Here is a 27,796-nt window from a genome sequence, read left to right as displayed (position 1 = left end):
CATGAAATCAGAAGACAATTGCTTCTCAGCAGGAAAGCTATAACAAATCTAGACAGTGTGTTGAAAAGCAGAGACATTACTCTGCCGGAAAAGGTCCATATAGTCAAGGCTATGGTCTTTCCAGTGGTCATGCATGGTTGTGAGAACTGGACCGTAAAGAAGGCAGAGTGCCAAAGAATTGATGCTTTCCAATTGTGGTGCTAGAGAAGACCCCTGAGAGTCCCTTGTACAGCAAGCAAATCAAACCAGTCAATCTTAAGGGAAATCAATCTGAATACTCATTGGAAGGATTGATGCTGAAGCTGAAGCCCCCGTATGTTGGTCACCTGATGAGAACAGCCAGCTCATTGGAAAAATCCCTGTTGCTGGGAAAGATTGAAGGCAGAAGGAAAAGAGGGAGTTGGTAGATGAGATGACTAGATGGCATCACCAGTGCAATGGACATGAACTTGAGCAAACCCCAGGAGAGGGAAAGGGACAGGGAGGCCTGGTGTGCTGCAGTCCATGGGGCTGGAAAAAGTTGGACTTGACTGGGTGACTGAACAACAATAGTACATGGCCACAGTTCAGTTCATGTACTTCCAATGACCCTTTAATCCATTATTTATTTTTGTTTTGTTCATTGTATGTATAGATTGAAATTCATTTACTTATATCTTGGCTTACATCTTTATCATATCTCCCATCACTAGGAATCTAAGCAAGGGTTTTCTCTGCCTTATTCACTGCTCTAACCACAATTTGGCATGGAATAACAGTTCAATAAATTTTGGCTGGATAAGTACAGTCTAGAAACCTGTATTTTTATTCCTTAATTCTATGTTTGTCCCTCAGCATATTTTCAATTACTTGCTGTCATACATGAATGTATGTGGATGTAGGGGTGGGCCTCCCTGGTGGCTCAAATGGTAAAGAATCTGCCTGCAATGTGGGAGACCTGGGTCCAATCCCTGGGTTAGGAAGATCCCCTGGAGAAGGGAACAGCAGCCCACTCCAGTATGGGGCCTCCCTTGTAGCTCAGTCGGTAAAGAATCTGCCTGAAATGCAGGAGACGTGGGTTCTATTCCTGGGTCAGGAAGATCCCCTGGAGAAGGAAATGGCAACCCAGTCCAGTATTCTTGCCTGGAGAATCCTATGGACAGAGGAGCCTGGCAGGCTACGGTCCATGGGGTTGCGAGAGTCAGATGCAACTTAGCAACTAAACCACCAGGCATGGGAGACTCAGGGAAGATGATTACATCTACGATGTAATATAGATGTAATATTGCATATACAATGTAATATAGATGTAATAAAAACAGAGGATTTCAAATCAAATTCTGGCATCCTAAGACCAAAGACTCAGTGTTATTGCTAAGAAATAGAAATAAAAATTGTAGATTTTTCTGCTAAGGATTAAATTAGATGATGCATGTGTAAGACGTACCTTAAAGAGAGGAGAGTAGTAAGTGGTGATTTGAAAACGGCAAGACGTGGCCCAGACAGTGGAGGACAATGTGAAAATTATAGGACAATGTGAAAATTTGTTGATGAGTGGCTCAGATGGGACATGTATTTCTGAGGTTTTCAACCAGATTTCCCCAATGATTTCATTGGTAACAAGTGGATTTTCAGACCTCTATTCCTGTTGTCATGAAGGCCATTCAGGTTGGGACTGGCTGTTGGCTGCATTCCCCAAGTAGCCTGTCTATGCTTCTCTGTGCTGAGGGACTATCAATGGCCTTCTTTTGTTTTTTTATTTTTTATTTTATTTTATTTTTTTTAGCAAATTGCACTGCTAATGAAGCTTTTATTTTAATGAGTCACAGTCAAAATCCAAACTGTTGAACAATCTTCAGAGAAAACTGGAATGTGTAAGGCTGAGTTCACTTTAGATATCATCAATGTCTTCATCATCATCTCCGATGTCATCAAACTGTATCTCATCATCATCTCCAGGACCAAATGTATCAGTTTCATTGATTTTAGCATGTTCCGGAAGCTCGCCATATGCCTTCAGACTTCTAGCCTCATCTGCATTGTATTTTAAAATTATATCAGCTTTATTATCCTGGTAGTCCCGGAGACCAACCAATATAATGTCTGAGGTATTAATCCAGACCTTCTTTCTCAGCTTCCCTCTGACGTGACACGATCTCTTAACACCATTGAAACACATTGCTTCCAGACGTCCATTTCCCAACATTTTGATTACTTGGGCATACTCTTGCCCATCTTCTTTGAACACCAGCTCTCTCTTTTCAAATTCATTCTCATTCTTGCCTCTGCGTCTGTTTTTACCTCCTTTACCTTTATTCTTAGGCGTGGCGGTGACGACGCACTTGAGGCCTCTCCGACTTCTCTCCAGGTGGTGGCGGCGACTCCTCCGAGGGGAGACGATGAGGTAGGGTGACACGAACCGGCAGCGAGAGCCCGGGTCGCGTATGCGGGAGTCTAGCGACCGACGTCTTCCGAGATCCGCCTTCACCGATGCTCGAACTAGTTTATACTCCCTCAGGCATTGCTTCAGGTCTACAAAACAGTCTCTATATCTATCCTAAATGATATGATCAGGTTTTTCCATCAGATCCTCATAAAATTCTATCTTGAGAACATGAAGCTGGATTCAATCTTTTAGTTTTTTAAAGGACTCGACACCCATCCTTTTGGAACAGCCTGCTTCTTAGAAGAACTTTGCTAAAGAGTTAATTTTCCCATAAGTAGGTAAGAAACAAACCAGACAGCCCTGTTTTGGTAAAAGGATAAATTAATGCAAAGAGCAGAAACTGACCCCAAAGTTAGTTCTCCTAGTTGCAAAAATATGTGGTTAATTCTCTTATTTTAGAACTGACTTTCAATTAGCATTGGATTCCTGAATAGTCATCCCTCCTCCTTTATAATGATTACCAAAATTTAGTAGTTTAATAATACTTTTGTGGCAAGAGTATAAGAAAACAGTTACTCTTGCTTCCTAGGAGTACAATTCTATAATATTTCCCAAGAGTAATTTGGCATTTACATTCAAATTTAAAATGCACATCCACTTTGGCTGAGAAACTCTGTGTCTAGTACTCTAGGCGACAGGTGTTCTTGTAAAAATATGTGTATATATAAGATAATCTATATATACATCATAGAATATACAGATCAAGATTATATATAGATAACTATAATTCTCAGCATTGTTTGAAATTGAAACAAACAAGCCTACTTACACTGTATATGCTAAGAAACACACTGGAAGGCTGCACAAAAACTATTTGGAACAGTTATTGGAGAGACAGTGGAACCAAAGGCACAGAGAATTAGAAAAGCACCAAACAGAAAGAAGAAACTTACTTTTCCATTTACGGGATGATGATTAAATTTTTACACATGAGCGTGTTTTAATTTTATTTTGAAAATATGTAGATAATAAAAGGAAAGCAAATGTATCTGCCCCTACAGGACTGTGTGAAGTAGACATTTAAGGCATGCAACTTCTCTTGTTCATGTTCCTGGTTCATTTGCTCCCAACTCAGAGACAACATACACATTCTTCCTAAAATGAGAGAACTGACTTCAGCATCTCAAGGATGCCAGCCTGAGGAGGAAACAAACCAGCAGGGAGTCCCTGGCTTGGGGAAACTGGCTGGCTTGGGGAAGTCAACAGGCAAGATTTCAGAGCACCATCAAGCAATGTCATACTATGGAAGGTATTAGCTTGTTCTTTGGTCCTTTTGGGAAGTGAGATCTGTCTCTCCACCCTGGAAGTAATGGTGCATAGTTGGAACATGGGCCTTAATAAGTTCAAAATCTTCCTTGCAATCTGCAGGGAGGGTCACTCTGTCAAGGTCAAACATTAGAATTCAGTTATTTTTTAATTTAATTTTTATTGGAGGATAGTTGATTGACAATGTTGTGTTAGTTTCTGCTGTACAGAAAAGTAAATCAGTTGCACATATATATATATCCACTCTTTTCTTAGACCTTATTAATATCCCCATATAGGTCATTGGAGACTACTGAGTGGAATTCCCTGTGCTATACAGTAGGTTCTTATTGGTTATCTATTTTATGTATAGCAGTACGTATATGTCAATCCAGTTATTTTAACGAAAGGGCCCATGAAATAGGTAAGAAATGGAGAGGATGTCATCCATCCTGCACTGGACAGATCAAGTGCATGTCGTAGGAAAATGGCTTTGAGCATCAGTGACAGGGGTTGGCAATCCCAACAATGACAACAATGGCTTTTTGTTGACTATATGCTCTGAGCCAGGCATTGTGCTAAGCTTGCCACACACACTTTCTCATTAGACCCTTGCAACAGACTGGCCATGTTGATCTTCCAGATTAAATACTTATCCAACAGATTAAGTGGCAGAGCCAGGAATAAAACTACATTGGCCTGATTTCTCAAGCCCAGGCTCTCATCCACTCTCAGACAAGATGCTTTTATTTTTGACCTGACATTCTAAGTGGCTTTTTAGAGAGACAGGGTCACTCAGACTGCCCTACGCAACAGTAGAAAGGTTTATGTATCTGAACACCCATTATATAGGCTTCCTGGGCCAGGGCTCATGGGCACTTTGCCTTTCCCTTTGGCCATCTCAGCCAGAACCAAAATAACTACTTGTTAAGTGCACAGTCATCATTGTATTGATCGTTTCCCAAGCTTCTCTGGTTTGTCCTGATAGAAACCCAACCTTCTATTTCACTCTTCATCCCCCTTCATTTTATGCATCAGAACAACAGAATACTATAAAGGAGATGCTGTTTTCTTCCTTTTATTGTTGCAGAAATGGAGCATCTTGCCCAGAGTTCCTTAACTAATTTTTAACATTTCAGAATCTCAAACTCTTTCACTGATGAACAGGAGATAATAATATGTAACCCTCAGAGGGGCAGAGATCAGGTCTCTGAAGTTCAGAGTACAAAGTAGTCATGCAATAAATTGCGCCTGCTGTCATGTCATTTCAAAGTAGTTATATCACCCTGGGAAGCCATCTACAACCTGTGTGTCCCTGCTCAAGGTATATAACTTCTCCAGACACAACCTGTCAAATGGAAATATTATTAAGCTCACCCAGCTCTAATTATATTTTGAGGATAAAATGGAATAAATACATGAAATAACTCTACCAGTGACTGGCTCATACTCAGAATCGAATATATAAAAACCTCCTCTGGTAAGAATGCTGTTGACATGTGCCCATCTAAGTACCTCCAAGAATTTGATATGTGGTTATAGAAGTAATATTCTCCTTCTCCTTGCCCCTTCCCTCAACCCTCTTTTCCCTAGATTCCTTGAGTAAATATTGAATATTGTTGTTGCTGTTTAATTGCTCAGCCATGGACCGTAGCCTACCACGCTCCTCTGTCTAGAAATTTTCCAGGAAAGAATACTGAATGAGTTGCCATTTCCTTCTCCAAGGGATCTTCCTAACCCAGGAATTGAACCCAAGTCTCCTGTATTGGCGGGTGGATTCTTTATCATTGAGTCTCCAGGCAAGCCTGATATTGAATATTATGTGGGTGTCTGTGTGTCTGTTAAGTCACTTCAGTCTGACTCTTTGCAACCCTATGAACTGTAGCCCACCAGGCTCCTCTGTCCATGGGATTCTCCAGGCAAGAATACTGGAGTGGGTTGCCATGCCCTCCTCCAGGGGATTTTCCTGACCCAGGGATAGATCCTGTGTCTCTTATGTCCCCTGCATTGGCAGGTGGGTTCTCTACCACTAGCACCACCTGGAAAGCCCCATATTGAATATTATGCAGTAATTATTCCCTTCCCTTAATGCTGCCTTTTAGTAAGACAAGACAGCTCTACCACTGGCTCCAGCTTTTCTTCTCATCCTTCAAGTCTCTGAGGACTCCTCCCAGTGGCCTGCAGCAAGATGCCTTGGAGGGGGGTGAATTTTGGCTGAAGTCTGTTTTAGAGATATAGCCCATGAGATTCTCAGCTCTGGCCATATGCTTGATCACTTTCCAGCACAGCTTTTGATGTGAAAGGGAGGAAGTAAGACTCTCTCTTACCCATGGCTAAAAATAATTTCAGAAGGCTGGAAGCAAAGCAGAGGTGATGCCAGCTATCTCCTGGAACAGTTGATAAAACGGCTCCCTCCCGCAAGCCAATTTCATGCATTTCCTTTTCTATCTTTCTGCTTCCCCTACATACTCTTTTTTTTTTTTTTTTTTCTGGGCATGCTAGGGAAAGCCTCACGTAATAAGCTAGGAAAACTGGGTATCCTGTCATCTCATCTTCCACCTGGGATTATCACTTCCTCTTTGCTAAGTCTTCTCACTGAGTCAGCCCACCTGATTAGATGACCTGTTCTCTCCTGTTCAGCCTTCAGTTGCCCAGTTTTTGGATCTCAGCAGCACTGTATGAAACATGCCAGATCTGTCAAAAGGCAAGATGTTTCATAGATGCCTGGAAGCAGGACAAAGAAGGCCGGCTGGGGTATACGATGCAAGATACAGGCAGATTATGACACTGGGAGGCTAGAAACTCAAAGGTGACTTCAACCTTGTAGCCCTTTGATTTCGAAGAGTGGTGTCTGCAGCCTCTAACTGCTCTCCTAAAATCCAGCTCAGTGGAAATTGTCCCTGGCAGCAAGCATGCACATTATGCCTGTCCTCTTGGGACCTCAGGGAGTTACTTCCCATCTGCTATCTGTGATGTGATGATCTTTGTGAAATGCACATGCACAGAGCTAGCTGAGACCTAAAGAGGCCAAAGAATTCAAACATTCTAACGACCTAGCGGGTAGCGGGTGGGGTACTGGGAGGGAGCTCAAGTGGTACAGAACCCACCTGCCAATGCAAGAAACATAAGATACCGTAGGTTTGATTCTTGGGTCATAAAGATCCCCTGGAGGAGGAAATGGCAACCCACTCCAGGATTCTTGCCTGGAAAATCCCATGGAGAGACGATCCTGGGGGACAACAGTCCATGGGGTCACAAAGAGTCAGAAATGAGTGAAGCGACTTAACATACATACACACACATGTGTATGTATATGTATGTATGTGTGTGTGTGTGCATAAATATATATAGCTTCCCAGGTGGCACTAGTGGTAAAGAACCTGCCTGCCAACACAGGAGACATAAGAGACACAGGTTCAATCCCTAGGTGGAGAAGAGCCCCTCAAGGAGGGCATGGCAACCCACTCCACTATTCTTGCCTAGAGATTCCGCATGGACAGAGGAGCCTGGCAGGCTACAGACTATAGGGTCACAAAGGATCAGATACAACAGAACCAACTTAGTACACATGCACACACACACACACACACACACTTATAGCTGATTCAGGCTATTGTATAACAGAAATTAACAAAGCATTGTAACACAATTATGCTCTAAGAAAAAAGTATAAAAAGTATAAAAGCATAAAAAGCAAATATACTCTAATAAACAATTATTTTAAATTTTAAAAATCATTTTAATTTAAAAATTATTAAATTAAATTTTAAATTTATATAAATATATATATTTTTATTTATATAACAAAAATTATATAAATAAATATAAATATTAATTTTAAATTTAATTTTTAAATTTTTAAGTTTCAAGTTTATTTGAAAGGAATCAGAAACAAAATGTGTGGACACAGACCCAGAGAAAGAATTGTGGGCTTGCAAATCCTTTGGAATTAATTGCATATATAGATATATCTTTTTATATTAATTTATATATTAATTCCTCTGAGAGAAGAAGGAGCCTACACAAGTGTTCCTCTGGTTTTAAGTGACAGAGTTGGGATCTATGCTAAGCCTTGATGATCTCAGAGACTGTTTTTTAACCATAATAGTATGACTAAAAAATTACCTGTAGCACCTCTGACAACAGATCATAACCTATGATGAGGGCTGTCTCCGTTGTCGAGAAACACTAGTATGCAGGATTGGTTTCTGTGATCTCTTTTAAATTGCACTGAATATAGCTAACATGAAACCAGGCAATTTGGGGATAAAAAACCATAGCCGATAATACTAGGACACTCATGCCTTGCTGAGCAAGAGCATTTGCTGTTTGGAATAATGACTAGAATAATGATATTTTCCCTGACTTTGTGGTGCATGACTGGCCCTCAATTTATCTTGTGCAGAGCACAGGTGATGCACTCAGTTTTGCCTGGCACCCTCAGGTTACTGTAAAATCACAAGAGGATTACTCCCAAATGACCCTCAGTCTCCTCCATCTGGTTAGGGGCCTTGTTCAGCACATGCAGAATAATTAACACAACTTTTGATTAAAAATTTTCTTTTTAAATGTTGGGATGTGATGTTCACATGGATGGAATGAAAGATTTCAACACCTGTCAATGTGTGAACTCAGGGAAGGAAAGGATGGGACTTGGTAAGCACCAGATATCCATTGTGCAATAAAGAGGTCATGGAATGGATTGTAGGAGGCTGAAAAAATGGAAGCGGCTTGTCTGACTACATGCCAATCTCTACTATGCCTGTGAGTGGAGATGCAATCATTCTTCCCTCTTCCCTGCCTAAACGTTATATCAGCTTGGGACAAAACTGACCTGCACATCTAAGTCAAGTACCAAATAAGCACAAAATACTTATGCAGGGTTTATAGACTACAAAGCATTATTCTACATACTAGGAAAACATAAGGAAAGAAGACATAAAGAGCTTTCTAGCCACTTAAGGCTTATGATGTGGTATGGGCAAGTGAGTGATGGCTTTGACATTGGATTCTGGATCCTAAGAAAGTAAAAGGTCAGGGTGTTATCTTGGCACTTAGTGAGGAGTGGAGGTGGTCTTGAGAAGGCCAGACTCAGGAAGGAATGTCTAAACTCAAAATGAAACCTGAAGATGAGTTGGCCAAGGAAGAGAAGGGGGTTGTATACAAAACAGGGAAGAGCTATGTGAAGGCCAGGAGACCAAGGTCTGTTGTGGTTGTGGTGTGTGCCAGGAAGAGGATTTGGGGGCAGGGGGAGGGGGAGGACAAGAGAAGAGGCAGGAGAGAGAGGTGTGGTCCAGGCTATAGAGGGCTTTGTAATTTGTGCTAAGAATTTGGATCTTTATTTTAAGGGAAATGAGAAGTCATTGAAGGGTTTGAAGTAGGCATTTTTGTAAAGTCAATTTCAGCTGTTGTTTATGCTAATAGCTAGCTCCACTAATTCAGGTCCAACATTAATTATCCTTGGATGGATTTCTTGGATCATCTGCCTGCATTACTTTCCCTCTGTAATTGCAGAACACTGCATGCTTAGGATGGCACCTGGGTTCACAGAATGTTTCTGAACACAGGAATCTGACTAGTTCAGGTGAGTAGAACATGACAGAAATAAAGCTGAGGGCTTGGTTCATGTATGGTGTGGGTGTTTTCAACTCTGTCTTTGGCCATTGAGTTAGCAGTCTTACAGATGTGTTCCTAAATTCTATCAAGGAGGGATTAGTGTAAAGTGGCTCAACTCAACTCAGTATTAGACTAAGTAGGGTCAGTGCCATAGAATGTGGCCTAAGAAGGTTTGCATAGCCCTCTGAGACATGTCCTGGGCTTCCCAGGTGGCTCAATGGTAAAGAATCCATCTGTTAATGCAGGGAACATGGGTTTGATCCCTGAGTTGGGATGATCCTCTGGAGTAGGAAATGGCAACCCACTGCAGTATTCCTGCCTGGAAAATTCCGTGGACAGAGGAGCCTGGAAGGCTATGGTCCATAGGGTCACAAAGAGTCTGCCACAACTGAGCACACATATACACACTGAGCCGTGGCCTAGTGACTTGTGTAGAGGTATTAGCTATCCAGAGTTGAGACTCTTAGTCAAGTCAGACTGACTTCTTGTCTGAATGTCTTAGATTATGCCCACCAAGGATAGTGGAGTGGACTTCACTCCTGCTTCTAAATAAACCAATTTAATGGGCCTTAAGTTATGGAGGTAGCTCTTGTTCACCACATGTCCTTCTGACCAAATATTCAATAATTTAACCTTCTTACACCCTGATTGCTTTTGGTTATCTGTGGTCCACTGTGACACTATCCAAGAACATAGGGCCTTGCCACTTAAATGAATCAAGGGAACACAAGCTACTAAAACAGATTCTTGTGTTACAGTCTTGATCTGAAGGTTTCCCAAGATCTCAGACTGACTCTGAGCCTACCAAAAAATGTTTAGGGATTGATCAATAGACTCAGTTCTATAGAAGAATAGGGACAATTAATATTTTGAAAAGTATTCACTCAACTTGGTCAGTTATTAATGATTTATCGAATACCTATTCTATGCAGAGCTGTCACATCAGTGCAGTGTATGCTTGGAGATAAACCAGGTAAGGTTCTGTGCTTAAAGCTAGAGGAGTCAAGGGGTGATATATAAGAGAGATGACATGCTGCTAAAATGTGAGTGATTTTTCCTTTTCTTTTCCTCAGCTAGGACTCAACAGCTTATGAGTGGCAAGCATCAGGAAACTTGCTCAGCACTCCTTCTTAGACAAAGGAAAATTTGGCTCAGCTTCTTTCACATTTGCCTGTATATGAGATTTTAAGAAGTCCTTGTTTTATTTATTTGACATCAAAACATAATATGTATGTGAGTCAGTGATTCACTTCCATAGGCAGGACTCATAGACAACTCTATTTGCTTTTTCTGATTTTAAATGAAGGCAGGCCACAGAGTTAAATTATATATTCAGTAAACCTGATACTTGACTCCTCTTGTCACGGCTTGACAGTATCCTTAAACTTCAATGGACCAGAAAATACAATTGCACAATTACTGCTCTGACTGAGAGCAATAAAATTGATGGATGGAATGATAAGGATTAGCTAAGATGACATAATCACAACCATATAGCACCCATGAGTACCACCCCTTTCTTCTCCCTAAGTTTAACTACTGCAAACCCACCCAATCCAAACTAATAATTTATGGATCAGATATGTGGTTCTTGATCCCCCCAACCAGCCCCCCATGTAATTTTGCAAGTTATCAATTAGTGAAGACATTATGCCTGATAATGACCATGTTATAAATATTTCCTTCAGTTTCTCTAGTGTTTTCACACTTTTCATAGCACTGTCAAATGCATTTGTGTCAGCTTGATCCTCATACTCCTGTAATACTGAACAGACATTACTTTTCTCATTTTATAAATGAAAAGTCAGAGTCACAGAGTAATGAGATGACACACTCATGTCTATACAGCTGGTGAGTATCAGTGCTAGATCTGGAATCAGGGCTTCTGATGAGCACACTTTTAGCATGGTGATCAACAACATGGACTTGGCTGAGATCAAGTCTCAGACCTACCACTACCAGTTACAAACACAGTGTCAACGTTTATAGCCTCTCATAACCTTGGTTTCCTCATTTGTAAGATGGGATTAATTATAGAATCTACTTCTTAGCATCACTTTGAGGATCTGGCCAGGACAGTGTACAATGCTTAGTGTTCTGACCACCACATAGTGAGCACTCAGACATGGTTAGGTATCACCAGGACTAGCACCTGGTCTGCAGTGCACTCTAGGATGTGCTGAGGTCTGCATTACAAGTACAAAGTGTTGCAACTTCAGCAAATAAAATGAATAAGTCTTAAAACTATGTCTGCACTGGACAGCCGACAATTCTTATTTACCCAGAGTGCTGTCCCCACCAGGGACTGCTCAGGATGGTTGGTGTCACCTTTTCTGCTAGCCAAGGTTTTGCTTTTCATGTATCTTTCAGCTTAGCAGGCTGTGGTGATTCTTCCAAGTTGGCCACTTTTTCCTTTGACTCTGGAAAACTGAAGAGAGCTGGACCACCTGGAGCGTGCTTGAAAAGCTCGCAGCCTGAAGCTCAAGTTGTACTTGCTTTGCTCTCCTATCATTTGTAGCTCCACCAACTCTGTTATTTAAAAGGGCTCATACATTTTCTAAGTGGGAGTTCGTACGTTAGTGCATGCTGTGTAGGAGGTAGGACAGGTGGCTGTGCATGTTTGAGTCTTTGCAGGTACCTGTGGTCAGTAAAGATAGAGTAGACATGATTTCAGTATGTGTTATGGTGGGACATAGCTTCAGGATTCTGCTCCCCTTGGAGGAGGCTCCTAAGAGCAGCAAAGTCAAGTTGTCCAGAGTCTGGTGAAGCTGATGTGGTGTCTGACATGTATTATGTACAAAGCTGAAATTGCAGGATGTTGAAGCAATTTGTGAGAAAAGTTTCCTGGATAAATTGAGAGGAGGATCCCTATATTGAGAAGAAGAGTCACCCCTCTTTGGTAATTCCCATTTTTGTTCAATCTCCTGTAGTTCATTCATCTGTTTATACTTTCATTTATTGTTTATTTCAACTAATATTTGTTGATGGGGATACAGTGGTGAGCAAAAAGCAGTGACAAAACTTGCCTTTAAGAGACTTATTTCCTAGTGTGAGAGACAGACTTTAAAGAAATAATCACATAAATATATAGTTATTGTTTCCTAAATTTAAAGGTCCATGGAAAAGAACCCAATATCCTTCAACTGATGAGTGGTGGCACATACATATAATGGAATATTATTCATCAAAAAATGAAGCAGTGCTGATACTTACTCATATGGAAAACCCTTGAACACATGTTGATATGTGGAAGAAGTCAGACACACAAGACCACATATTATAATTCCATTTATATGAATTATCCAGAAGAGGCAAAACCATTGAGACAGAAGCATATTAGTGTTTGCCTAGGGCAGAGTACATCATGAGAAACACTGGACTGGATGAAGCACAAGCTGGAATCAAGATTGCCGGGAGAAATATCAACAACCTCAGATATGCAGATGACACCACCCTTATGGCAGAAAGTGAAGAGGAACTAAAAAGCCTCTTGATGAAAGTGAAAGAGGAGAGTGAAAAAATTGGCTTAAAGCCCAACATTCAGAAAACTAAGATCATGGCATCCAGTCCCATCAGTTCAGTTCAGTTCAGTTCAGTCACTTGGTCATGTCCGAGTCTTTGTGACCCCATGAATCACAGCACGCCAGGCCTCCCTGTCCATCACCAACTCCCGGAGTTCACTCAAACTCATGTTCATCAAGACGGTGATGCCATCCAGCCATCTCATTCTCTGTTGTACCCTTCTCCTCCCGCCCCCAATCCCTCCCAACATCAGAGTCTTTTCCAGTCCCATCACTTCATGGCAAATAGATGGGGAAACAGTGGCAACAATGGCTGACTTTATTTTTGCGGGCTCCAAAATCACTGCAGCTGGTGACTGCAGTCATGAAATTAAAAGACGCTTATTCCTTGGAAGGAAAGTTATGACCAACCTAGACAGTGTGTTAAAAAGCTGAGTATTACTTTGTCAACAAAGGTCCATCTAGTCAAGGCTATGGTTTTTCCAGTGGTCACGTATGGATGTGAGAGTTGGACTGTGAAGAAAGTTGAGCACAGAAGAATTGATGCTTTTGAACTGTGGTGTTGGAGAAGACTCTTGAGAGTCCCTTGGACTGCAAGGAGATCCAAACAGTCAATCCTAAAGGAGATCAGAACTGGGTGTTCATTGGAAGGACTGATGTTGAAGCTGAAACGCCAATACTTTGGCTACCTGATGTGAAGAGCTGACTCATTTGAAAAGACCCCAATGCTGGGAAAGATTGAGGGCAGGCGGAGAAGGGGACAACAGAGGATGAGATGGTTGGATAGCATCACTGACTCAATGGACATGAGTTTGGGTAAACTCCGGGAGTTGTTGATGGACAGGGAGGCCTGGTGTGCTGTGGTTCATGGGGTTGCAAAGAGTGGGACAATACTGAGCAATTGAACTGAACTTAGGGCTAGAGAAGTTGAGGGAAAAGTGACCGACTGTTAATGAGTATAGAGTTTCTGTTTGGGGTAATGAAGATGTTTTAAAATTGAGTGTGGTAATGGTTGCAAAATTATGGAAATATATTAAAAACCATTGAGTTGTATACTCTAAATGGGTGAATTGAATGGTGTGTGAATGATATCCCAATAAAGCTGTTACAGTTACAGAAAGACCCATGAGAGCACAGAGGGCAGTCTGGTTTGTTGGGCAGAGCCAGAGAAGGGTGCCCTGAAGAAGTGATGTTTGAGGAATTATTCAGGATGTGCTGGGAATTATTTAGGTAGAAGATGGTTAGGAGGATGGGGGAAGAGTGTTCCCAACAGAATAAGATCTGTGAAGTATAGGAGAAGCAGAAAGAAGGCCAGAGCAGCAGGAACTTTAAGAGGGAGAAGAGTGCTGCAAGGTGGCCGAGAGATCTGCATCAGGATCACTTACTATGGGCGGATCCCACTGAGATGCAATGTATGGATTGTCCAACTCATGAGCCCATGAGTAAGAACAGTTATAGGCTGGGGCAGATAATCTTGAGCTTCATATGATGTCCAAAGGATTTTACCAGAGGGCAATGAAGAGGACACAAGAGAGACATAAGACTTGTATTTTAAAGATCCCTAAAGTGGCCAGAAACCTTAAGCCCTGGAAGAGAAGATTATAGTCAGTTTCCCCTATAAGCTTTTGTTTGTAATCTGTTATTGTTATCATTATTTTTTTACAGAATCAGTGGATGGACAGCATGTAGAAATGGAGATATTCATAAAGTGTGTCCCACAGCAATGTAAGAATGATTTGCCAAATGCATGAACCATAGCTCCTCTGTTCAATCAGTTTTAGATTAATAATTAGCTGCCTCAAGTAGGACAGAACATGGAGTCCCTCACTTATCTCCCTGTTCTTATAAGGTTGTTGAAAAAAGACATGTCCTGAGGCTTTATTGATCTGGGTCCTAAGAGGTAGTAAAGTGTAGGGGTCTGGGGCATGGACCCTGGAGTCAGACAGGCCCTAATTCTGAAATTATAGACCAAGCATGTGCCCTAAGCCAGGCATAATGAATCAACAGCAGGAAAGAGATCATGGCTGGCTAAGTGCATCACAACAGGAAGATGTGGTACCATTTCCTATTTATTGGAGGTTTCAGTCATCAAGCATGAGGTGTATCATAACTCATTACCAGTATAGTATGATGGCATTAAGCAAAGAGTGCTGGGCTTGATGGAGAAAGCTCTCAGTTGAGAACAAAGGTCAGTAAAGGCCCTACATTCTAAGTTTAGAGAACTGCCTATTGGTGAGGACAGCCACATTCTCATCCTGCTGCTGAGATTGGTCCTGTGCACTAACCCAGAGTGATTACAAGGTGGATAGATGGTTGCATTTGAAAGAGGTATTGATTTCTTATTGCTACTGCAAGAAATTACCACCAACTTTGTGGCTTAAAACAACATGAAAATTTCATCTCATAGTTCTGGAGACCAGAAGTGTCACGTGAGTCTGTCTCCCTGGACTATGGTGAAGGTGTCAGTAGGGCTGTGTTCCCACCTGGAGGTTCTCTGTGAGGACCCAATTCCTCATCTTTTCTGATGTCCAGACCTGCCTCCATGTCTAGCTTAAGTAAAAGAAGCCAGATGCAATAGGTAATAATGTTGTATAATTCTATATTAGAAATATCCAGAATATGTAAATCTATAGAGACAGAAATCAAATTGTTGGTTGCCAGGAGCTGGAGGAGGGATAAATGGGGAGTATTTATTAATGGATATGGAGTTTCTTTTGGGTGATGAAAATGTTTTGGAACTAGGTAGATGTGGGGTGATTGCACAGTATTTTGACTGTACTAAATGCCACTGGATTGTTCACTTTAAAATGGCTAATTGATATTATGTAAATTTAATTTCATTTAAAAACAGAGCTAAAAAAAATGTACCGCCACAAGAATTTGAATCCCTTCTCTACAGAGGTGCTGACTTCCTGATAGCCTTAGAGAAGACAGACAACCAGCTTGGTGATAGGGGGACCTTACTCAGACAAATTGCATAGGAGTTAAGATCTACTTTCCTCCTGATATCACAGGGAAAAGGCTTCAGTACAGAGGCAGGTGATAAATAGACTTCATGCTTCTCCTACAAGCTAAACCAGAGGAGCCATGAATGTCTATTTAGCACTGGGAATAGTTAGAAAGAATGAGGAAATTATTAGAAAAAATATAGTCATTTAGTGTTTGAATCAGTCCAAGGTTTGGAGAAGGAAATGGCAACCCACTCCAGTACTCTTGCCTGGAAAATCCCATGGACGGAGGAGACTGGAAGGCTGCAGTCCATGGGGTCGCTAGGAGTCGTACACAACTGAGCGACTTCACTTTCACTTTCATGCATTGGAGAAGGAAATGGCAACCCATTCCAGTGTTCTTGCCTGGAGAATCCCAGGGATGGGGGAGCTGGGTGGGCTGCCGTCTATGGGGTCACACAGAGTCAGACATAACTGAAGTGACTTAGCAGCAGCAGCAAGGTTAAGACTTCTCATAGTTAAAATAATTGTAATACTAGCTAACACATAGCATTCAGATGTGATACGCAAAGTACTTTTATGTTTAACTCAGTAAATCCTCAAAAAAGTTCTACAAGTTATATAATTTCATTATATCCATTTTACAGATGAGGTATTCAAGGCACAAAGAGAATAAATAATGTACCCAGCATCACATAGTTAGAAGTGGTAGAACTGGGATTTGAACCCTGGGAAATGACGCTGAACTATTAATGTTTTCAGTGGTTTAGGTTTTTTAGAACATTAGAGTACATTCATGGGTAATTAGTATAAAAATCTTTTTCCCAGTCACTTGAATTTTGTTCTGTGCTTTTGATTCATTCATTCAACAAATATGTGTTAAGAACCCAGCATGTTCAGGGAGCTGGAGCAGTGTAAAGCAGGAGAGAGAGTCATAGGAGATAAAGAGGAAATGAGCCAGATTATGTGATGTCTTAGAGCTTTTGAAAGGCTTTTAGCTTTACTCTCAGTAAGATGGAGAGTTTGGGGAAGATATTTAGCAAAGGAATGATATAATTTGACTTTTTCTTCAAAGAATTATTCTGGTTTTTGTGTTTATAATAGCCCAAGAGTCAGGAGGTAACAGTCCAGGAAAGACATATTAATATAATAGCTGGACCACTGGTAGCAAAGCAAAGAATGAGACATGGACAGATTGGGGTATATTTTGAAGGTAGGGTTAATACAGCTTATTGATGGATTGATTCTGAGATCCGGGATAAAAGCATGAAGTTACTACCATTTCTAACAATAATTCACAACCTGAAGTGTTTCGGCACCAGAACCTTTAATGGTTGGGGCTGTACTCATTATTATAATACTTGTGAAGTGTAATTTTATGGTATTTGAAAAAAATTACTCATGAAAATTTTTTTTTGTTAAGAGAGAGGGCAAAGATAGAGTGCAAATGCATGGAAATGGATTTTGTTAAAACATACCTGATATGAATGTTATTTTCACATGTCAGAGTGAAAAAATGCTGAGAACCTTTGCTTTGGAGGGCTGTTACAGGATGAATCATGTCCCTAAAATTAGATATATTGGAGTTCTAATTCTCAGTGCCTTAGAATGTGACCTTGTTTGAAGATGGAGTCTCTCTAGAGATAATCAAGTTAAAACAAGGTCTTTAGGGTGAGTCCTAAGCCAACATAATTGGTGTCCTTATAAAAAGGGGAAATTTGGATGCAGATGAGCTTGCCTGGAGAACACCAAGTGGACATGAAGGCAGGGGTCTGGATGATGGTTGTATAGGCCAAGGAATGCCAAAGATTGCCAGCAAACTGCCAGAAACCAAAGAGAGGCATGGAGCAGACAATGCCTCATAGCCTCCAGAAGGTGTCAACCTTGACGACATCTTGAACTTGAACCTCTAGCCTTCAGAACTATGAGACTATAGATTTCTGTTTAAGCCACCCAGTTTGTGGTACTTTGTTATGCCAGCCCTAGCAAACTAATACAGAGTCTCTGAATAAAGATGCTCAAGTCACAACTGAGCTGTGAGAGAAGTCTAGAGGAAGGATTAGGGGGCTGCCAGTGATTAATAACATTGAGACTAATGTGAGGTATCTGTGGGCTGATGACCAAGGAAGTACTACCACTGCACACCCAGTGTAGTTTCCAGCCCACAGTAAGTCCTCAGTAAACATCTGTTGCCTGATAGAATGCCTAACTGGAGAAGGGAATAACAACCCATTCCAGTATTCTTGCCTGAAAAAATCCCATGGACAGAGGAGCCTGATGGGCTGCAAGTCCATGAGATCACAAGAATCGGACACAACTGAGAGACTAAATGACCGCTATCAGAATGCCTAGTGTATGTGGACACTTTAAACTTTATAGGTACTTGACAAATACTACTTTCTTTCTCTCCTGAACAGTTAGCTTGAGCACTGAAATTCTGAGCTCTTTCAGAGGAAACCAGAACTGGAAACAGATGTTCCAGTGTCAGCTAGTCAGATCCTATTGCCAACTTTTGGCCTCTGGGTTTCTCTTCCACTGAGTCACTATGTCAAGGTGCTAAAATCCAGCATAACAGTAGAAGTTTTAGGAAGTCCGAAGTCAAGTCTCTATCCTCATGGACCATGGTAATGAGAATGAAAGTGTTAGTCACTCCGTCGTGTCTGACTCTTTGTGATCCCATGGACTGTAGCCCACCAGGCTCCTCTGTCCAGCCAAGAATACTTGAGTGGGTTGCCATTCCCTTCTCCAGGGAATCTTCCTGACCTAGGGATCAGACACGAATCTCCCACATTGTAGGCAGGTTCTTGACCACCTGAGCCACCAGGGAAGCCCAGGTAATGAGAATAGAGAATATAGAAATGCAAAGTAAAAATCAGAGCAGCATAATTATAGTCCTTTAAAAATGATAATTAAAGACTGGATCTACCCAAACTTCTTAAGAAGTTTAAGTTTAGAACTGCTGTTTTAGTAAAATTATACTTTCTTATGACCTTCCATCATTTTTTTTTTATTAACTCATCCATAAGGGTAAGAGAAACATTTCAGCCACTTTGATTTGTTTGCTCTGTTCCTAAGTTATTTTGAACTTAATTTTATTAAATTTCATTGCTTAGGTACAAGCTGATCTTGACAGTTTTTCAGCCTGCACTTTTTATCACTCAATAGGTCATAACTAGTGAGGATGCTGTTTGATGTTCTGGGTGATGATGTAATTGATAACCTTTGTAAAATCTTTACAGTGTTTCTCTGCAGCTTTGTGAAGGAAGTATGCAAATGGGAAACGTTCCAAACAGCAGTAGACCAGAAGAAGCAGACTGCCATGTTTCTTTATGATAGCAGCAATAAAATATATGCCAATTCCAGTGAGCTGAATAAATCTTAGCTCTGAGATGGTGGTGGGGTGGCAGGCACAGTGTGTAATAGCCTGTCCCCAGTTTCTCAGTGACCCGAGGCCTCCTCTTTGAGAGTAACACTGTATGGCCATGCCGACAATGATTGGCTGCCTGCGTTGTTCATAAATAAAAGCAGCCGGCTGCAACAAAGGTCTAAGTAGCTGAGGCTTCATCATTATTTATGAGGCAGGCCTGGGAGAAGAAGGCTCTAAAAGTGCAATTGCAAACACCATCTTCCCCCCAAGAAAACAGCTGACTGGAAAGAAAATTCTAAAAGGAAAGAAGCCAGTGTCGTATGCATTTTCATGTTATAGATGGTAAATAATACAAAATCACAAGCATAACAAAGGCTTTACAAGTTCCAGTGGAAACGAGTTTATTGTTCATGACTGCTGGTCAAATTGGTTGTTTTAGAGAAACTCCTTCTTATTACTGGCTTCTAGTCATTGAGAATAAGTTTGGGTAACCAAATCTTGAATAACATTTTTTAAAGCTCTTAATTCCAGTGATAGGACTAATAGTTGATATATAATGACAATAGGATGGTAGGTTTGCAAAAGATTATTATTATTATATTTTAGGGCAAAGGGAGAGCACTGTCTCTTGGGAGTGTGTTCCTTATGGGTGGATCTCCACTACAGTGTACAGTTGCCTCTTTTTCACTCAATTGCTCACTCTTTCTCAGGGGACTGAGTGATCTGATTGATGACTGTGGGAAAAGTATCGAAGCATCCATGGCTCAACCCTCTTCTTTGTCTTAGGGAGGAACTCTGACAACTTGAAGCATTCTTTCCATGCTTCTCCTATATGCCATAGGTACTACAGGAGCAGACCTCCTTAAATGAGGGGCAAAGTACCAGTGAGCCCAATTGACTTGCAAAACTGATAGCAATTTCTCCCCTTCTAGGTTAATTGTTAATAAAGCTGATTAAAAAAAAATCTTGCTTGTCTTTTGAAAAAAGTTGAAGTGTAATTGACTTACAATATTATACGTTTCAGATGTACAACAAAATGCTTTGATATTTTTATACATTACAAAATGATCACCATAATCTAGTTAACATCTGTCATGTACCAAGTTATTACAATATTATTGACTATATTCTCTATGTGTTTTTAATTCCTAGGGATGATTTACTTTAAAACTGGAAGTTTATACCTCTTAATCCCACTTACCATTTCACTCATCCTCCTACTCCTGTCCCCACTGACAACCATCAGTTTGTTCTATGTATCTGAATCTATTTCTATTTTGTTATGTGTATTCATTTTCTTTAGGCTCCACATGAGTGAAATCGTATATTATTTGTCTTACTCTATCTGACTTATTTCACTTAGCATTATATTCTCCATGTCATCTACGTTTTTGCAAATGGCAAGATTTCATTTATTTTAATGGTTCAGTAATTATATTATTTATGTGTATATTACATCTTTATCCATCTGTCTATCGGTAAACACCTATGTTGCTTTCATATCTTGGTTATTGTAAATAATGCTGCAATGAACATACAAGTGCTTCAGTTCAGTTCAGTCGCTCAGTCATGTCCGACTCTTTGCGACCCCGTGAATCACAGCACGCCAGGCCTCCCTGTCCATCACCAACTCCCGGAGTTCACTCAAACTCATGTCCATCGAGTCAGTGATACTATCCAGCCATCTCATTCTCTGTCGTCCCCATCTCCTCCCACCCCCAATCCCTCCTAGCATCAGACTCTTTTCCAGTGAGTCAACTCGTCACATGAGGTGGCCAAAGTATTGGAGTTTCAGCTTTAGCATCAGTCCTTCCAATGAACATCCAGGATCAATCTCCTTTAGAATGCACTGGTTGACTCTCCTTGCATATATCTGTTCAAATTCGCATTTTTGTTTTCTTTGGGTAAATAATCAGAAGTCGATGTGCTGGATAGTTTCATAGTTTTATTTTGTACTTTTTTGAGGAATCTCAATATTGTTTTCCACAGTGGCTGTATCAGTTGACATTCCTACCAACAGTGCATGAGCTTTCCTTTTTCTCCACATTCTCACAAATGCTCGATAATGGCCATTTTGAGGGTGTGAGGAGATATCTCAGTGTGGTTTTTATTTGCATTTCCCTGATGATTAGTAATGTTGAGTGTCTTTTATGTTTGTTGGATATCTGTATATCTTCTTTGGAAAAATATCTGTGGAGATCCTTTGCCCACTTTTTGTTTTTTGGTGTTGAATTTTGTGAGTTCTTTGTATATTTGGGGTATTTAATCCTTTATTGAGTGTATCATTTGCAAATATTTTCTCCCATTTTTGTAGGCTGCCTTTTCATTTTGTTGATAGTTTTCTTTAATATGCAAAAACTGTTTAGTTTGATGTAGTTCCATTTGTTTATCTTTTGCTTTTGTTTCATTGTCTGAAAGGGAAAGTGTTCACTGCTCAGTCCTGTCCGACTCTGTGACCCCGTGGACCATCGCCCACCAGGCTCCACTGCCCATAGATTTCTCCAGGCAAGAATACTGGAGTGGGTTGCTATGAATTTCTCCAAGGGATCTTCCTGACCCAGGGATCAAACCTGGGTCTCCCACATTGCAGGCAGGTTCTTTACCATCTGAGCCACCAGGGAAGCCCTCCTTGTCTGAGGAGACATAAAAAATAATATGAATAAGACCAGTGCCATAAAGTGTTTCTTCTAGGAGTTTTACAGTGTAAGTTCTTACACTTAAGAACTTAAGTTTTTAATCCATTTTAAGTTTACTTTTGTGTTTGGCATGGTGAAGTAGTCCAGTTTGATTCTTTTACACGCAGCTGTCCAATTTTCCCATACAGTGTATTGAAGAAGCTGTCTCTTCCCCATTGTATATTCTTATCTCCTTTGTCATAGATCAACCATATAAATGTGGGTTTAGTTTTGGGCTCTCTATTCTGTTCCATTGATCTATGTGTCTTATTTTTTTTTTTTGGACCATACTGTTTTGATTACCTATAGCTTTGTAGTATTGCTTGCAATTGGGGACTATGATAACTCCAGTTTTGTTCTTCTTTCTCAAGATTTTATTGGCTGATTGGTTTCCACATAGATTTTAGAGTTATTTGTTCCAGTTCTCTGAAAAATTTCTTTGGACTTTTATAGGGATTTCATCGAATCTGTAAACTGCTTTATGTAGTAGGGTCATTTTAACAATATCAAATTTTCCAATCCATGAGCATGGTATATGCTTCCATGTATTTGTGTTATCTTCAGTTTCTTTCACCAGTGTCTTGCGGTTTTCCAAGTATAAGTATTTTACCACCTTGGTTAGATTTATCCCTAAGTATTTTATTCTTTTGGATGCAATTATAAATGGTATTCTTTTCTTAATTTCTTTTTTTGATAGTTTGTTATTGTTTAGAAATACAACAGATTCCTATATATTAATTTTGTATTCTAAACTTTATTGTATTCATTTATTAGTTCTAATAGTTTTTTATTTGGTGGCATTTTTAGGATTTTCCATGTATAGTATTATGTCATCTGCAAATAGCATCAGTTTTAGTTCTTTTCCAGTTTGGATTTCTTTTATTTCTGTCTGATTGCTGTGACTAGAATTTCCAATGTTACACTGAATAAAAGTGGTAAGAGGATATCTTTGTCTTGTTCTTGATCTTAGCAGAAATACTTTCAACTTTTAACCCTTGAGGATGATGTTTGCTATGGGTTTGTGGTATATGGCCTTAATTATGTTAAAGTATGTTCCCTCTATATCCATTTTGTTGAGAGTTTTTAATCATAAACACATATTTAATTTTTCCAAAAGGATTTTCTGCATCTATTGAGATAATCATATGATTTTTATTCTTCAGCTTGTTAATAAGGTATATCACATTGAGTGAAAGAGTTGGCTTAAAACTCAGCATTCAGAAAACTAAGATCATGGCATCTGGTCCCATCATCACTTTATGACAAATAGATGGGGAAACAGTGACAAACTTTATATATATATATTTTTTGAGCTCCAAAATCACTGCAGATGGTGACTGTAGCTATGAAATTAAAAGATGCTTGCTCCTTGGAAGAAAAGTTATGACCAACCTAGATAGCATATTAAAAAGCAGAGACATTACTTTGCCAACAAAGGTCCGTCTAGTCAAAGCTATGGTTTTTCCAGTAGTCATGTATGGATGTGAGAGTTGAACTATAAAGAAAGCTGAGCATGGAAGAACTGATGCTTTTGAACTGTGGTGTTAGAGTCCTTTGGACAGCAAGAAGATCCAACCAGTGCATCCTAAAGGAAATTAGTCCTGGATATTCATTGGGAGGACTAATGTTGAAGCTGAAGCTCCAGTACTTAGGCCACCTGATGTAAAGAACTGACTCATTTGAAAAGACCCGGATGCTGGGAAAGATTGAAGGTTGGAGGAGAAGGGGACAGCAGAGGATGAGATGTTGGATGGCATCACCGACTCAATGGACATGAGTTTGGGTAAATTCTGTGAGTTAGTGATGGACAGGGAGACCTGGCATGCTGCAGTCCATGGGGTCGCAAAGAGTCAGACACGACTGAGTGACTGAACTGAACTGATCACATTGATTTATTTTGTGGATACTGAACCATCTTTGCATCTTTTGGATAAATCCAACTTGATCATGGTGTATGATCCTTTTAATGTATTGTTAAATTTGTCTTGCTAATATTTTGTTTAGGATTTTTTAATCAAACAGTGATATTGGCCTATAATTTTCTTTTTTTGTGGTCTCTTTGTCTGGTTTTGGTATAAGGATGGTGCTGGTGTTGCTTAATGAATTTGAAAGCATTCTTTCCTCTCTATTTTTTTTTTTTTTTTTTTTTTAGAATAGTTTGAGAAAGGTAGGTAGCTCTTTAAATATTTGGTAAAATTAGCTTATGAAGCTGTCTGATCCTGGACATCTGTTTGCCGGGCATTTTAAAATTACCAGTTCAATTTCATTACTGGTAATTGCTATGCTATGCTTAGTCACTCAGTCATATCCAACACTTTGTGACCCCATGAACTGCAGCCCCCCAGGCTCCTCTGTCCATGGGGATTCTCCAGGCAAGAATACTGGAGTGGGTTGCCATGCCTTTTGCCAGGGGATCTTCTCAACCCAGTGATTGGTCTATTAATGTTCTTGATTCAGTGTTGGGAGAATGTATGTTTCTAGGAATGTATCCACTTCTTCTAGGATTTCTATTTTATTGATGTAATTGTTCATAGTAATCTCTTATGATTCTGCAAATTTCTTCGGTATTAGTTGAAGTCTCCTCTTTCATTTCTGATTTTATTGATTTAGACCTTTTCTCTTAGGGACTTCCCTGATAGTTCAGTAGGTAAAGAATCCACCTGAAATACAGGAGACCCTGGTTTGATTCCTGGGTTGGGAAGACCTGCTGGAGAAGGGATAGTCTACCCACTCCAGTATTCTTGGGCTTCCCTTATGCCTCAGCTATTAAAGAATCCACCTTCAGTGTGGGAGACCTTGCTTTGATCCCTGGGTTGGGAAGATCCCCTAGAGAAGGGAAAGGCTACCCACTCCAGTATTCGGGCCTCAGTGATTCTATGGATTGCATAGTCCATGGGGTTGCAAAGAGTCAGACACAGCTGAACTACTTTTACTCACTCATTCACTCTCTTTTTCTTGATGAGCCTGACCAAATGTTTTCAATTTTGTTTATGTTTTTAAAGAACTTTCTCTTAGTTTTATTGACTTTTTCTATTGGTTTTTTAGCCTCTATTTTATTTCTGCTCAATTTTTTTTCTCCTACTAATTTTAGGTTTTGTTGTTCTACTTTTACTAGTTCCTATAAGTGTAAAGTTCAATTGCTTATTTGAGATTTGTTTGTTTCCTGAGGTAGGTTTGTATTGCTGTTAACTTTCATCTTAGAAGTGATTTTGCTGCATCCCTTAGATTTTGGGAAGTTGTCTTTCCATTTTCACTAGTCTCCAGTTATTTTTTATTTCCTCTTCGGTTTATTAAGTGAACCATTGGTTTTTCAGTAGCATATTGTTTAGCCTCTACAGTGTTTTTCTAGCAGTTGATTTCTAGCCTTGTATTTTTGTGTTTAGGAAAGATGCTTGATATGATTTTAACCTTTTACAAATTTATTGAAACTTCATGTGATCTATCCTGGAAAATATTCCATGTTCACTTGAAAAGTAGGTGTATTCTGCTTCTTTTAGAATGAAAAGGTCTCTCTATATTTATTAGGTCCACCGGGTCTAATGTGTCATTTAAGGCCAGTGTTCCCTTACTGATTTTCTGTCTGAATAATCTATCTGTTGACATAAATGGGGTGTTAATGTCCCCTACTCTTACTATGTTACTGTCAATTTCTACCTTTATGTCTCTTAATAGGTGCTTTATATATTTAGTTGCTCCTATGTTGGGTGCGTAAATGTTTACAAATGCTATATCCTATTCTTGTATTGATCCCTTGATCATTTTGTGATGTCTTTCTTTGACTCTTGTTACAGGCTTTGTTTTAAAGTCTGTTTTGTCTGATGTAAGTGTTGCTACTCCAGTTGTCATTTTGTTTCTCTTTGTATAAGTAGTTTTTCGTCCCCTCAGGTTCAGTCTGCATGTGTCTTTAGATCTGAAACAAGTTACTTTAAGGCAACATAAATGTGGATTTTATTTTTATCCATTCAGCCACTTTGTAATTTTTAAAATATTTTTTAAATTTTTATTTATTTTTGGCTGTGCTGGTCTATTCGTTGCTACATGCAGACTTTTTCTAGGTGGGACCAACAGGGGCTACTCTTCATTTGAGTGTTCAGGTTTCTCATTGTGACTTTTGTTGTGGAACATGGGTTCTGGGCACATGGACAGGCTCAGCAGTTGCAGCACACAGGCTGTAGAGTATATGGGCTTCAGTAGTTGTGGCTTGTAGGCTCTAGAGCGTGGGCTGACCAGAGCATTTAGTCTGATCTTTTACATTTACAGTAATTGTTGATAGGTATGTACTATTGCCATCTTGTTAATTGTTCTCTAAATTTTGTTGTTTTTCTTGCTGTATTTGTTTGTTTCTTCTTTTGCTCTTCTCCCTTGTGATTTGATAACTACCTTTACTGTTGTGTTTGAATATCTCTTCTCTCTTTCTCATATTTATTTCAGATTTTGGTTTGTGAATGATCATTTTAAGTCGATGAGCTCTTAAGTTTGAACACAGCCTAACAATTCCGCATGTTTTACTTCTCTCACATTTAATGTTTTTGACATCATATTTTATATCTTTTGGTTTTTGTGTATTTCTTAACTTCCTGTTGTGGATATAGATAATTTTACTATTTTTGTCCTTTAATCTTTCTACTTGTTTTACAAGTGGGTTTTCTACTACCTTTACTGTATGTTTGCCTTTCCCAATGAAGTTTTTCCTTTCACAATTTTTACATTTTTAGTTGTGGTCTGTCTTTTCTATTTGGAGAAATCTCCTTAACATTTCTTGTAAAACCAATTTAGTGATACTGAACTGTTGTAGCTTTTGCTAATCCCTAAGGAGATCCAACCAGTCCATTCTAAAGTAGATCAGTCCTGGGTGTTCATTGGAAGGACTGATGCTAAAGCTAAAACTCCAGTACTTTGGCCACCTCATGCAACGAGTTGACTCACTGGAAAAGACTCTGATGCTGGGAGGGATTGGGGACGGGAGGAGAAGGGGACGACGGAGAATGAGATGGCTGGATGGCATCACTGACTCGATGGACATGAGTTTGAGTGAACTCCGGGAGTTGGTGATGGACAGGGAGGCCTGGCCTGCTGCGATTTATGGGGTCGCAAAGAGTCAGACACGACTGAGCGACTGAACTGAACTGAACTGAACTAACTGAACTGAGTACTCTTTATCTCTCCTTCAAACCTGAATGACAACCCTGCCAGGTAGAATATTCTTGGTTGTAGGCCTTTTCCTTTCATCACTTTGAATATATTATGCTACACCTTCTGGCTGGCCAAACTTCTGCTGAAAAGTCAGCTGATAGTCTTTTGGGAGCTTTCTTATGCGTAACTAGTTGCTTTTCCCTGGGTGCTTTTAAGGTTCTCTCTTTTGCTTTATTTTTTGCCCTTTTCGTTATAGTAATCCTTGACATTAATCTCTTTGGGTTTGTATTATTTGGGACTCTCTGTGAATCTTGGTTCCTTTCCTAGGTTAGGGAATTTTTCAGCTATTATTTCTTAAAATAAGTTTTTTGACTCCTTTTCTCTCTTTACTTTCTGGGACCTTTAATGCAAATGTTCATGCATTTGTTGTTCTCCAAGAGGTCTCTTAAAGTATTATCAGTAAAAAAAAAAAAATTTTTCAGTTCATCTTGGGTGATTTCTACTAGTGTGTTTTCCTATTTATTTTCTGTGTATCATCCAATCAGTTATTGATTCTTTCTAGTTTTTATTTTTATTTTTTCTACAAGCCCCTTTTGTTGAGGGCTGACTTTTAATAGATCACAGCAAGGGAGCTTCTCTGCTTCATACAAAACTCTGACCCAGAAGCAAGTCATGCATGAATGGTTTAACAGCAGGTTCTCCTCACGTGTGTGGTGCATGATAGGGATTTTCTAGTGTTTTTTTAAATTCTAGTTATTGTTTTATTCATATCTGTCTAGTTCTCTATATTTTCTGAACTTCTCACTGTAATCATCCATTCTTTTCCTGAGTTTGTTAGCATCTTTATGATCATTACCTTGATTTCT

General features: G+C 39.8%; 1 protein-coding gene across 1 annotated transcript; it reads right to left on the bottom strand.

Annotated features, from left to right (window-relative positions):
• Window positions 1-1,769: 1,769 nt before the first annotated feature.
• LOC129558950 (uncharacterized) lies at window positions 1,770-19,239 on the bottom strand. Its single transcript, XM_088839293.1, has 2 exons — window positions 18,976-19,239; window positions 1,770-2,536 (listed from the first exon to the last, which is right to left on the bottom strand). Exons 1-2 carry the CDS (start codon window positions 19,237-19,239, stop codon window positions 1,871-1,873), a joined length of 930 nt encoding a protein of 309 aa, XP_088695419.1. The 3' UTR covers window positions 1,770-1,870.
• Window positions 19,240-27,796: the final 8,557 nt, after the last annotated feature.

Source organism: Moschus berezovskii, chromosome 8 (assembly GCF_049115385.1).
Source record: "Moschus berezovskii isolate FMDL1 chromosome 8, NW_MosBer_1.0, whole genome shotgun sequence".
Lineage (NCBI taxonomy): Eukaryota > Metazoa > Chordata > Mammalia > Artiodactyla > Moschidae > Moschus > Moschus berezovskii.
Note: the sequence above shows the minus strand (reverse complement) of the source record. Positions and strands in the feature narration are given on the sequence as shown.